The following is a 12921-nucleotide window of genomic DNA, read 5'->3' on the forward strand; positions in this document are numbered from 1 at the left end:
ACTCTATCATAATTATAGCAGCAATACAGTTGTGTGTATTCTGGCTGAAGGTCCACTAGGTGAGTATCTTGTGCTTGGCTGAGGAGAAAATCTCTGTTGTGTTCTGGCTGCAACTCTTTGTACAAAGATTCTTTCAGGTCACAGTGAGGGGGACCATTCAAGCACCTGTTGGAGAAAAGGTAGGCTCTAAATGGAATAATACATCAAATATGCAAACTAAATATTCCCAAGAGCATGTATTGAGCCATGTTGGTTCTTCAATCAATTTTTTCAGAAGAGCTGCAAACTCGAAAGCCTAATGCAGTCGCTCTCCGTGCTTCTACCTGGAGGGACTTCTCTTGTCGGGACACCACTGCAGGGGAGGCCCTATCCTGTGCCGCCATCACCACACAATAAGGTACATCTTTTGGTGGGACAGCCATCCTTGTTTTGTTGCAGCTCTTTTTTTTTTTTTTTTTTTTACAGACCTCACAGAGCTATCTGTGCCGGAAGCAGATCTGCTCCATTGCCAAGTAAGAGGCAGTGTCAGAGCTCTTGATACATCAAGTGAACATCCACAGTGTAGGATTGAGAGACACCTGCATCTTCACTGCGCCACTTTAGGTAACCGGCTGTTTTTGCTCCTGTGTCTGGAGGGGAGGGCTGCTGAAGACCCTAGTCTCTTCCAGGTGCATCTCAGGGACACGAGAAATAGAATTTTGTAAGCCTTCAGGAAACTTGACGGCAAGTGAACTTCACACTCCACAATTCAGACATCTTTTTCAGTACAATCCTTTTGTGCTGGCCTCTCCATTTCCCCCCGCTTGATCTCTTCACAGTTGTGCCCAAGAGCCCACCACCCTCAGGTGAAGCCAGCTCTTCCTGCAGAAGTCAGGTCAGTAAGAACAGCTGTGTTCAAAAAAACATTTCTCTGGAATTGTCGGGAAAGGGCCGGGGACAAACTAATGAGTCCAGATTGCTTTTCACAGACCAGCAGAAGGAACTTCCAGGCCCATGGATTCACACTTCAGAGGGACAAACAAAAAGGTGAGCATAAAGACAGAGTTTGAAGACTGGGACCAGTCTCTCTGTTCTGCCCTGCAAATTAATGGCAGTCAACATGGCACTCTGTGACTTGAACACATCTAGGTGAATATCCCTTGCTTGGCAAGGGATACAACCTCGATTGTGTTCTGTCTGCAACTTCATAACTCTTAAGGGTTTTCTTTTTTCCTGAGAGAACATTCTGTATTCAGAGTGTTCTCTCAGGTTTTGCTTTTCACCTTGTTGCATTGGCCAAAAAAAAGCAAAAGACGCTGGTGGTCGGCGCTCCTGGTTTCCAGGACGGGGTTCAAGCCCCTGCGGTGTCCCTGCTTACTTCCAATGCAACTTCTCTCTCTCTCTCCCTTAAGAGCTAAATGAAGCAAGGTCACTGGTGTGTCTCTAAGACAAGGTGGATTACATGGATGCTTCCCATCCTAGCACTCCTTGCCACAGGGAACAAAAAACTTACTTCTTTTATATATACAGGACTGCCTCTTAATTTTGCATTGTTTGTTTAGGCAGTAACCAATATACAAACATTCTTGTACATTTTATGCTCCTTATCGCTACCCCCAACACCTGTGAGCTGAGGATCCCTTTCCCATCATCATCATTGGCTGAGATTGCGCTGGGCTCCCTGGCCCCTGACCCTGAGCCCCGCAAAGAAGGGATCAGCAAGGAACTGGGCGTGACGGAGGACATCTTGCATGTGTGAGTATTGTTCTGGCACCCCCTTCTACAAGAGGCAAGGTGTGGCGGCAGTCGGGGGAGATGGTGGGCTCTGAGTCCTGGCTGCAGCCTGCTGGAAGGTCTCCTGCACAAGAGACAAGGTGGCACCGTAATGTTGGACTTGAACCAGGGTTTAAACAACAATTTTATTATTTGTTCCCCGCCCATCTGACCAGGTTGCCTCAGCCACTCTGGGCAGCTTCCAATAGATATAAAAATATAAAACATTTAAAACTTCCCTATACAGGGCTGATTTTAGATATCTTCTAAAAGTTGTATAGTTATTTATTTCCTTGACATCTGATGGGAGGACGTTCCACAGGGCGGGTGCCACCACTGAGGAGGCCCTCTGCCTGATTCTCTGTAACCTCATTTCTCACAGGAGGGAACCGCCAGAAGGCCCTTGGAGCTGAACCCTTTGGAATGAGTCTGCTTCTTGGCCTGACCTACCCTGCAGGGTTGTTTTGAGCATAACTTGGAGGAAGAGTGGGGTGCAAGTAAAATAAAGTGGTGTGCTGAGCAAGACCTGCATTTGGATGTGTGTTTCTACAAACCTCCTGTGAGGCTCACACAGGACAACTTCCTGGGGACGTAGGAATCTGCCTATCATCCATTTCGCTTTCCTTCCCCCTGCTTCCCAATCCTATCCCCTTTAGAGTAAGCCACTAGAGGTTGACTTGCTTTGCTGCATGTTCTGGCCAGTTGGGGTGCTTTGTCCAGTCTTTTCCTCTATGGGTCCTTGAACCCAGAAGGGCTCTCTGTGCACTCTCTGCAGGCCTTCTGCCAAAGGGGCTGTGTGGGGTTGGTGTTGCATCGCTTCTCCTCCCCACCCCGCCCCCCAAAGTGTACCGTCACTGCACTATGCCAAATGAGGGAAGATGTCAGACACTGACATTGCTAACCCAGAAATGTCATGGCAATAACCAACAGATAAAAAGTGTTACCCTAAAATGTGATTCACCACCTTTCTCCCACTTCCACTGGAAACTGAAAGCGTGGTGTCTCTCAGAAAAGGGGGGGGGGGCAAACCTAGACTAAGAGATGCAGAACGTAAGTAACTGAAACAGAGAGGGAAAGGAGATGGGCTGGATAACTAGGCTACACAAGGAGGAGCTGTGGGCCTCCTCCATGCTCCCTCTCTATGCAAGCTTCACTGAAAGGACACACAAGACATACCAGCACACGCACCCCTCTGGTTCCATAAACTTTTATTTCCAAACCACCTGTAGGGACCTTACACCTGCAAGCAAAGACACCGATCCTTCAAGGGCTGGACCGTGAGTGACCTGGCGAAAGCCCTCGCTAGGAGGCAGAGTCAGAGGCCTCTGAGCTGTCCTTGACATCTGTGCTCTCTGTGGCCTCACTAACCTCGCTGACATCTTTGCTGTCGCCACTGTCTTCGGCCCCAGGCCCGGTGCCCACCACGGCCCCAGGGCATTTCTCATCCCGGCAGCATTCGCCAACGTGGTTGGCCTTGTGGTCGCCACTCTTGTTCTCAATGGAGCCCAGGACAGAGTGCTTGCTCTTCTCTTTCAGGTCCACCTGCCTCCGCAGCTGCGAGGGAACAGGTGCTCGTTTTAGCTGGAATGTGTGTGTTGGGATGATAAGCAGTTTCCATCCACAAAACCCTTGGCTGAATTACAAAGGTCTTATGCATTCCTTCCAGCAGACAGCCCAGTCACATCAGACACCGCCCCACCTTCCAAAAAAAAATGAGCCTCAAAATCTGCAAAGCAGCTATGGGGGGAAATGTTTTCGATGTTGTTTGCTGCTGTCCACGTTTCTAACATCCACTCTAAACAATCTGCCAAGCACATCCAGAAAACTCCCGTGAGACCCTCGTCAACCCAAGTAGCATGAAACCCCATCAGCTCAACCTGAGAGTATGTATGTATACGGTTATTGATACTGAACTCCTCCACCCTTTCCGTTTAGCTACATGAGCACAGGGGAAACGGAGGCACACAGCCTCCAAAGAACTTGAAACATACAAAGAATAATCTGGCAAAATGGAGAGGAACTGCAAGCAGGGGTTAGCTTTGCTGCAGTTTTCCACTTGTCTGTCTCGGTGTATCTGGTTGAGAACTCTTGCGTAGGTGTAGAACAGCAGAGGAGGAACACAGCCTCCAAAAATAGGTGTGGGCACACTTTTTTTTTTTAAAAAAAGGAATTAAACAAACCTGGCCAGTGCGTGGGACCAAGAGCTGTGTTGCTCAACACAAAAATATACAAGCATCATCTTACTAATAACTGACAGCAGGCCCCACAGCAATGGAATATGCCAAAAGATTCAGAGCAACTGCTTCATTTTCCTAGATGCTAAATATGGCGCACAGTCTAAAAAAATACATCTGTGCAACAGAAATGAAAAAGGAAGACCAGTGAACTGTATAAAATTAATTAGTAAAAGATGTGCACAAAAATGGCCTCAATGGAGGAAGGGGAAAAGACATGGCAGGTACGTCCCTTCATCCAAATGTCAAAATATGAGCATCTTGGATCAGCCAAACACGGTTGATTCACAGGATACCTGCATTCAGACCCCTCTGATGTTATCTTGTTGTATGTGTATAGGGCGATTTTCCTTTGCTCCCTACCAATCTTAAAAATAAAGAGCAGGGGAAAATTAAACTCTAGAGAGAAGTGCTTGATAGCATTAAGGGGCCAATAGACAATAGGAGGCAGGCTGGGTCCCAACGTCCACACCAGTGGAAGAATCTGTACTGCCTTTTAAGGGCAGTCAGTGGCGCAGCCGCCTCGGAGATGGGGTATCAAAGACTCACACACTCCAGCACTGAGGACACCAGAAGGGTCGTGCTCACCTCCTCCGCCATCTGTGTCAAGTCGCGCTTCATAGCGTACGCATCTTCCCCATCGGCGTAGTATTTGGGCTCCACTTCACTGATCCTAGTGGGAAGAGCAAGCATGCTGGCCTCACTGGAAAAACCACCACAGTCAAGTCCCAGAAGCCTGCCCCAAGCACGCTCACAGTTGGTCTTAATGCAGAAGAGGCAGGTGTGCAAGCTGGGAAGTCCCAGTTCAAATCTCCTCAGCCATGAATTCACTAGGCAGCTGTAGGCAGGGCACTATTCTCTCAGCCTCAGACCCCCGACCTGTAATATAAGGATAACAATACTGGCCTACCTCACAGGGTTGTTGTAAATATTACCAAGAGAGTTGCACATGAAGTGCTCTGAACACTTAAAAAAATAAAAAGTACTATATAGATTGGGCTCCCACCATCCCACGGCTGGCCACTGGCTGGAGATGAATGCATTCCCTTCCTCAGAATAAATGCTTAGGTAATAAGACTTTGAGAAGATTTGCAGGTTAGAATGGTGATGAAAAGCCTTCATGGGATCATAAAAACACCTTTCAAAGATCCATGTTTTTTCTAACCTGCTTTTCATATCTAGCACTGAGATTTCCCCGGTGCCTTAGAAATTTGTTCAATTTCCCTAAAGGAGATTCAACTATTTCAACCAGATGTGTTTTTAAACATCGTTTAACCCCATTTCCAGCAACCGAAGCTGTGCATTCAGGTTTACACGGAGGAGTTGCATCTCGGAGGCAGAGCACATGTTTTGCATACAACTTGCATCTCCAGGAAGGGCTGGGAAGCCTCCTGGCTGGAAGCCTGGAAAGCCACGGCCACACGGTGGAAACCAAGCCGGTGCAACTTAGGGCTGAGTGCCAAGCGCACCCCAAAGGCCCTTCTCTAGCTGGGGTCTCTCTCCAGGCTATACCTCTTCCCTAGTCACACCCACTGTCCCCAGGCTGTACTCCCTCTCCGGCTCTGCTTCACACTTGCCACAAGCATTTTGGCCTGGCTGGGGTGCACCCTTGAACTCTGACAACACCCCTTGGCTGCCTGCTTGGAGCAGGGGGGGGGAGGGAGGTGAATGTGTGCAGAAACTAGCCTGTGGTGCAAAGGCAACGTTTACATGTGTTGCTCCGCCCACTTTGCCTCTGGCCCCTCTTATCATAGGCATGTGGCCCCTGGATAGATGTCCAGAAGAAAATGCAGGCTATTGGCTGAAAGAGGTTGACGTGGACAGTCCGGAGCTAGATGAATTATGGTCTGACTCTGCATGGCCATTTCCTTTGCTCCTTCCACGAACGCAGCTGAAGCCGAGAGGAGCAAACCTTGCGTTTCCCTCCTCTAGTTAACAGCAAGCTGAACCTTTGGGGAACACAAGTCATCTCTGGTTGTCACTGGAGCCTTCAGGTTACTTGTTGGGTCCAACCTTCACACTCCTGCCAGCGGAAGAGCTTCACAGAGCTCAGAAGAGAGCCTTAGCCACACAAGTTGGTGAGGCGAGCTCTGCTGGGACAGAATGACTTGCTCAAAGCTGCCCAGTCACCTCCGCCAACCATGCAGGGGTCCAAACCTCCTTCTCACTCTGACCAAACATCCAATCTGACCACCTTGCCCTCTTGGTACTCACTGGAAATTGAGAGTGTTGGAGTAGAGGTGCAGCGCTGCTCGGTTACTGCAAAGCAAGAGAAGAAAAGTGGTTTTGGTAAACCAAGACAGCAGAGAACATGGGGCTAGACTTGGGGCTGCAAGAAGGTCAATCAATCCCTCCCTCCCTCACCCTCAAGCAGGACAGGGTTACTGCAAACTGCATCTACCTCTGGGGTAGAGCCTGGGAAGGGATTGTGCGGAGGGCGATTTCACTTGGGCTCAAGAGAAGGCAGGTGTGGGGGCTTGGGCAGGAAGCCAGTGCTTCCTCTCTAGGAATAAGGAATCCAAGGCAAGGAAGGACAAAAACCACTGGGTGCCTGCTTCTGACACAGGCGGCAAGAGGAAGCAGCACGGGCTTGACAACCACACATCCGTGACGAGTTGCACAGGAGGGCAGGTGCTTCCTCTGCGCATAACCATGAAGTGTTTGGAACAGTGGTGGTGGTAAGCATGTGGCAACCCCGCCCTTAGCAGCATGTCCACAGTAACCATTGTGTAACAAGAACAGCACATTCTTTGGAAGCTGAAATAAGTGGAGATGGACAGGGAGCGGGAGAGACACACCTCTTGCGTACGTGCAGGGAGACATACTTGGCGTTGAAGTTCTCAATCATGGCCCGTGAAGCCTGGTCCATCAGCTTTTGGGCCAGGCCAAGGCGTCGGTGGGAACGCTTGACTGCCTAGGGAAGGACAAAAAGCCATCAGAAGGAAGAGGCATTCCATAAACCTTTCTACCTTAAGACACCCCTCCCCTCACACAAACAGAGCCACTTTCTGAACTTACAAGTTCTGGGATGCCCCACACTAACGTTATGCCAAACATCTGTTTGGTGCAGTGGTACAAATTCCAGTGATGGACACAAGTGTCTGTAGATCACAGTGAATTGACAGTAAAGGAAGTTTTAACAAAGTGGCAACCCGCTTCCTCACATGGCCACTATTTTGTCTGGCAAGGGGGGCACAACTGGCTCTTCTGAGCATTGACCTGAATGGCAGGAACCAAGTAATTCTGCCCTCCATCTTCTGCTTCCAGAATTACTGCTCACAGAACGATCCCTAGGCACTCAGCAGTTCTCACAACCCCCCCCTGCCCCTTGTATTTCATCATCCGTACAGCTTGAGTGCCTAGGGGGGTCCTAACAAAAGATTGAGTCCTGTTGAGAGGAGACACGGCCAGCCTTCCAAGCCACTGCTTTCTACTTGCCACATCTCAACTGTCAAACATGCCCAGGGGGTTGTAACAATAGAAACTGAAAATATTACCAAAGATGTGATATGACCATGGGGAACATCATCAGGGTCTTCTTCCCTGGAGAAAAAAGAAACTGGGTGTGTCAGTTCAGCTCCAATCTTGCACACCCCCAAACGTAACAAGCTAAGCATCAAGACCAACATGACTGCAACACTACTTTCTCCACCATGCCAGTCTCTTTATCACACAAACCAAACACCTGGAATATAGTACCCTTCCTTCTTTCCTTTTTCAATTTTTACTAAAACAATAACAACACGCACCTCAGAATACAGAAAAGGAACCTGGCAGAAATATGCAGAAGAACTCCTGCTCTCTTGGAAAATAAATGGCGGAAGCAGAAATATAGCTAAAGTGGAATGCAGAATCTCACGTCGGAGCTTTTGTTTTTCCCAAGATTTCTTGCCAGAGTTTTCACAAGAGCACTTCCACCATTTCAGCCATTTCCTCAGCAAATCAATTGTGTGTCACCTTCGACTACCAATACAGCTAAAAGCAGCTTCCTTTGGTCTACTTACTGCACAAAGAATATAGTTTTGTGTCCTGCTATCAGACAATTAAGTGTTTTCTTGCAGCTTCTTCCAGACCTGATACAAAACATTTTTTAGTGTGGTGGCACTGTAAATCAACGTACAAGTATTTCCGTAATTTTTATGGCTATTTGACAAATCTGAAAATTTAGAATGCCAAGCCTTCACCAGTCAGCCTAGCTCAGACTGCCTTATTACACAGTGGCCCAGCTTGGTTGGGCACCTACCAAGGCCCACAAGCTACCACTGATAACTGGTGCCCAGACAGCCCCCACCAGACTGCCCCCTCGGTGGAGCCATGTAAACACGCTCCAAAGGTGCACATGGCTACAGGAAGCTTAGAATAAGGGAGGCAGAGGACAGAAGCAAAGCCTGAAGTCATTGCCGTGGCCATGCTGTCTCATCCCTGTACACCAACTAGTTAGCCAAGGGAGGCACAAGGTTGCAGTGTGAACATGACAAACCACTTGGCCTGCTTGCAGCTCACCAAACCAGTTGTTCCAGGCAGGCACCAGACAGAAGACGTTCTGCAGCAGCTACCTGGCAGTGCCAAGACCAGCCATCTTGCCCAGAGCTGGGAGGGAGCCTGGAGCTTGGACTAGCCTGCCCACTTCCAGCACACTCAGAAGCCCACTGGGAAGGAAGGAAGGAGCCAGCCGAATGGAATTAGGGAGCATGAGGGGCTTTCCCTTGGGATGCCCACCACGCCACCTCTGCCCCATGCGACTTAAAGGTTCTTCCCCAACAGCTTATTTCTTACAGCGTACTTTTCTAGTTAAGTACTTGATTCATCACTGTATTCAATCAGGCTTGCTTTGCAGGAATAATAGATGATAATATCAATCTGCACAATATGTATCTGCATAAGTTCAAAGTAACTGAGCCAGTTATTAAATCATTTTAAATTAGTGTCTGAATCAGAACTAAACAGAATGAGAAGAAATACTTCTAAAAGTTTAGTTCAGCATTAGGTTTAGGTCTCAGCTATACCAGTTTCAAAATAAAATTATACCACACACTTCAGGGAAACTTTAGCAAAAGTAGCTACTCCTGTCCAAACACCAAGAGCAGAAATATGCAAAAAGCTGAGCTACCTGCTTGCTGGTCCTATCAAATATCCTACACCAGTCTTAATTTTTTTAAAAATATTGTAAAATCCATTCAACTCTGCTTTAGCTAACATGATATTTTACAATACTGTGTAGCTGGACACTATTTCCTAATATAAACTTAAAATAACTTTTTTGTTTCCCTAATAGCTGCAATAGCAGCCACACGTCCAATTCATTCATTCATTGCATTGATATCTATCCAATCTGACCTCAGCACAGCTGCTTGCCACAGGACCCCAGCCCAGCCTCAGAGAGACAAAAGATGTACAGTGGTATATAACACTCTACAAAAGATGCGGAGTCTTCTGCTGCTGCGCTACTGAACAAGTCATCTGGCTCGTGGCAGCAGAAGACTTTGCTCTTTTGCTGAAGAGCTACAATGCAAGCCAGGTGACTCACACCATTATGTGGCAGCAACAAAAATATGCTGCTGTGGAACACCCAGCCAGATGGTCAGTCGCCATCCTGGAGCTGAAGCATCTTCACCTGGAGGATCTTCAAGATATCCACAAGAGAGGAATTTAGAGTGCTTCACTGCCCACCTTTATGCCACTGAATTCCCTCTTCCCCTAACTGCCAGGACTAGTCAGCAAAGGGGAAGAAGTGAGAGTCTGCACCAACAGCATTTAGGCATATACCCCTTAAAATATGTGTATTGCTAACATATGCTGGAGCCTCCTGTGAAGCTGCAGTGCAAGAGTTACAGTGCAAATATACAGACAGAGGCATACCAAAGCCATGCAAATAAACGATTCTACTCACATTTTAGCCAGCACGTAGCCCACAATCTTACCGTTCTCATCCTCAGCAATGTAGGAGAGCTGGGGGAGAGCAAGGAGGCAGTTAGAGCGACATAGTGGGCTCTCACGGGGAAGAAGCAGCACAGCCACCCACAGGCATGGCAGAAGGCAGCAGTGCCCTGAGAGGAAACGTGGCCCTTGTCCAAGCAGGATTAGAGAGCAGCCTGTTCCACAGGCAAAGCCAATGAAAGACAGATTATCCCATCCATCTAGCCACCACAAAGTTTGAGCCCATCCCTAAATACTACTTAGCATTTATAGATCAGTGCTTTGGGTAATCAAAGCACTTCAAATATATTATTTAATTGGTTGGGGAGGGCATAGAATTTTATGTTATTCTTTACAACAACCCTGTCAGACAAGTCAGCATTTTCATAATCCCCATATGGGAGTGAGTGTGGATGTTGAGACAGAAAGTTGCCACTTTAACAGGCTGAAACGTTGAGAATATGTATGTCAGTCCCCAAAGCGGCAGGCACTGGGCTTAGTCATTTCATCACTACCTCCATGTTGTCCTCCTCCTTGCCACCTGCCACCTGCCACCTGTAACAGGCATGTGCTGGAGAAGGAAAGTGGCAGGACGGAAATACAGTTGACTCGCAACTTATGCACATTTAATTTGCATGAATTCAGCTTTATGCGCTTGGCTGAAAAATATATTTAAAAATTTTTTTTTGACTTTATTATTTAATACAGAAAGAATGAATTCAAATGATAACATCGTCTCAAAATAAACAAGACATATACAAAGAAAAGAAAATTTGAGTTAAAAAGCCAGCGTATGGCTCTTTGCTTAAATAAAAACCTCATTATACATGCCATGACCTAATCCTTACATCATTACAAAAAAAGTACTAAGATACCTCTCAAACTGATGACATCCTGTTCAGAATACATTAATCATATCGATCACTTTTTATCTAGCCTTTTACGCATATCTTCCTTTATTCCTTCTGTCCATTCATCCATTCAATTACTATTCTATCCTTCTCCCTTGCGACTTCCACTTGTCCTCCTCCCAGATTCCATTTGTCACTTCTTTATACTACACTAATGTTCATTGTAATCTTTCATTTCCTTGCCATTCCATTGACACTTTTTCCTTTTGTTCCCGATACAGAATGTCTAAAAATGGAGCCAGCATTTCACGGTGGGGCATTGCTTTTTGATATATTCTCCAAATTTTCCCCAGTCTTGTTGGAATTTTTGATCATTATATCCTCTGATTTTATCTGTTAATTTAGCCAAATCAATATAATTAAATAACTTTTCTTGCCATTCTTTAATCCCCGGCAGTTCTTTCTTTTTCCAATATTGAGCTATTAAAGTTCTGGCCGCGGCAGTGGCATAATGAAAAAGTTTTACATCCTGTAAAGGGTGGTGGTAAAGGGAGTAGCAGATTTGCAGTCAAGGTCTCTTTGAAGGATTGAGGTTGCCCATTATCCTACACAACTTTCAAGTCACTAGTATGTAGACAGAGTTACCTGGGGCCAGGAGAGTCCATGATAGAAGTAATATTTCATTTGATAGTTCTCTGGCAAGCAAAGGAGGTTGCAGTGTTGCATGTTCATCAGGTCCTCAGGCTGGTGGAGAGAAAAGGAATAAAAACTGAAAAAGAGCAGAGAGAGATGCGCTCCTCCCCTCCCCAGTAGGACTGACATTTGCTGTGCATAATAGCAAAATTGAACCTCCTCATTCAGAGGCACTGTATCTTGAAATAAGAGATACAAATCTGGAAAACTAACAAAAAGAGGACATGACAGCTATTCTCTCCAGTACCTCATGCTCAGCAGCACCTGGCTGTTCACCTACTGGAAACAAGTCTCCCTGATTTAATAAGGGCTGTCTTGCCGAATCAATCTGACCCGCAAACCCGACTACCAGTAGCCATTTCAAACAGAGCTGTCTGGAGCAGTCTATACTTCCCAATGCCAAAGGCTGTGCTAAGCTGATCTCATCTTGTTTCCAGCAGCAACCACCCGGGTGCCTCCTGAAGCTCACAGAGCAAAGGGCTGTAAGGGGGTGGCGGCTACCCCATCTTGTTCCCCAGGTGCCGAGCAGGGCGCTGCTCCTGTCCTTGGAGGCTCCACCCAATCCTGGCAGCAAGGTCGGTTTTGTTTGGACAAAGCAGTTCAAAGCAGTGGGCTGGCCTAGATGACCTCTGGGGATCCCTTCTAACTCATTCAAGGAAAGGCCTTTAGCCGCAGCCTCAGGCCTCAAAGCCCAACCGCTGCGCCGCCCACGCTTCTCCCCCCCCCCCGTCGGGCGACCCCGGGGCTCGAACCCTCGCATTCCGGATGTTCATGGCGGCGGCGGCGGCGGCGACGCTCTTCCTTCAGCCCACGATGCGGCCGGAACCCCCAGAGCCCTCTCTAGAGCCGGAACACAGGCTGGTCCCGGAGCGGCGCCGGAAAGCACGCGTCCATCTCCGCCCCGCAGCCAATGCCTGGGAAGAGAAGAGGGGGAATCTGCTTGGCCAATCGCAGCACACAGCTTTGCACCGTGGTCCCGCCCCTACCAGGCAACCACCCAAGCCCTCCTCGGCACCCAATCAGACTGCGCCTAGAAAGTAGTCATTCCGACCAATTACGATGCCGCTTCCTCCATCATGTTTTGGTCATGCGCGGAATCCTGCTTGTTTCGGTTCTTCCGCCCGCGACCAGTTAAGGGAGAAAGTGACGTTAGTCCCCGCCCCTCGAGGGCTTACGATCTGTCGGGGCGACGCCTTCCCGCTCGGAAGAACCCTAATTGATGACCCGGTAAGTCAATCGTTTATCACCATGGTGTTGAGGGACATGTTGAGGGACCAATAAGCAACTAAGAGCAGGGAGGAACGACTGTTGAAGTTTAGACAAACTCGGGCTTCAAAGGATTCGCTCTAAACTTTATAACCCGGTAAAAATATATCTTTAAAAAAACGATGGTAGTGTTTCGTAGCGGGAGGAGATAGTAGTGGAATGAGATTAATTCCCTGGGGGGGAACGCGCTGGTTTTGTATTCAGCGTTT

At 47.8% G+C, this 12921-nt stretch overlaps 1 protein-coding gene and 1 long non-coding RNA gene across 3 annotated transcripts; one reads left to right on the forward strand and one right to left on the reverse strand.

Moving 5' to 3' along the window:
* The first annotated feature begins 798 nt into the window (after positions 1-798).
* LOC117060609 lies at positions 799-1271 on the forward strand. Of its 2 annotated transcripts, XR_004428010.1 has the most exons (3): positions 799-874; positions 969-1026; positions 1129-1271. It is a non-coding gene; the product is annotated as an uncharacterized LOC117060609 (long non-coding RNA). The 2 variants fall into 2 exon arrangements; XR_004428011.1 differs by lacking the exon at positions 1129-1271 and having other exon boundaries at positions 969-1027.
* Positions 1272-2943: 1672 nt separating this feature from the next.
* NAA10 (N-alpha-acetyltransferase 10, NatA catalytic subunit) lies at positions 2944-12219 on the reverse strand. The gene is made up of 8 exons (XM_033172993.1): positions 12199-12219; positions 11399-11497; positions 9877-9935; positions 7484-7529; positions 6785-6900; positions 6201-6245; positions 4575-4659; positions 2944-3306 (listed from the first exon to the last, which is right to left on the reverse strand). The coding sequence occupies exons 1-8, from the start codon at positions 12217-12219 to the stop codon at positions 3055-3057; spliced, it is 723 nt and encodes a 240-aa protein (XP_033028884.1). The 3' UTR covers positions 2944-3054.
* Positions 12220-12921: the final 702 nt, after the last annotated feature.

Source organism: Lacerta agilis, chromosome 16, assembly GCF_009819535.1.
Source record: "Lacerta agilis isolate rLacAgi1 chromosome 16, rLacAgi1.pri, whole genome shotgun sequence".
NCBI classification, from domain to species: domain Eukaryota; kingdom Metazoa; phylum Chordata; class Lepidosauria; order Squamata; family Lacertidae; genus Lacerta; species Lacerta agilis.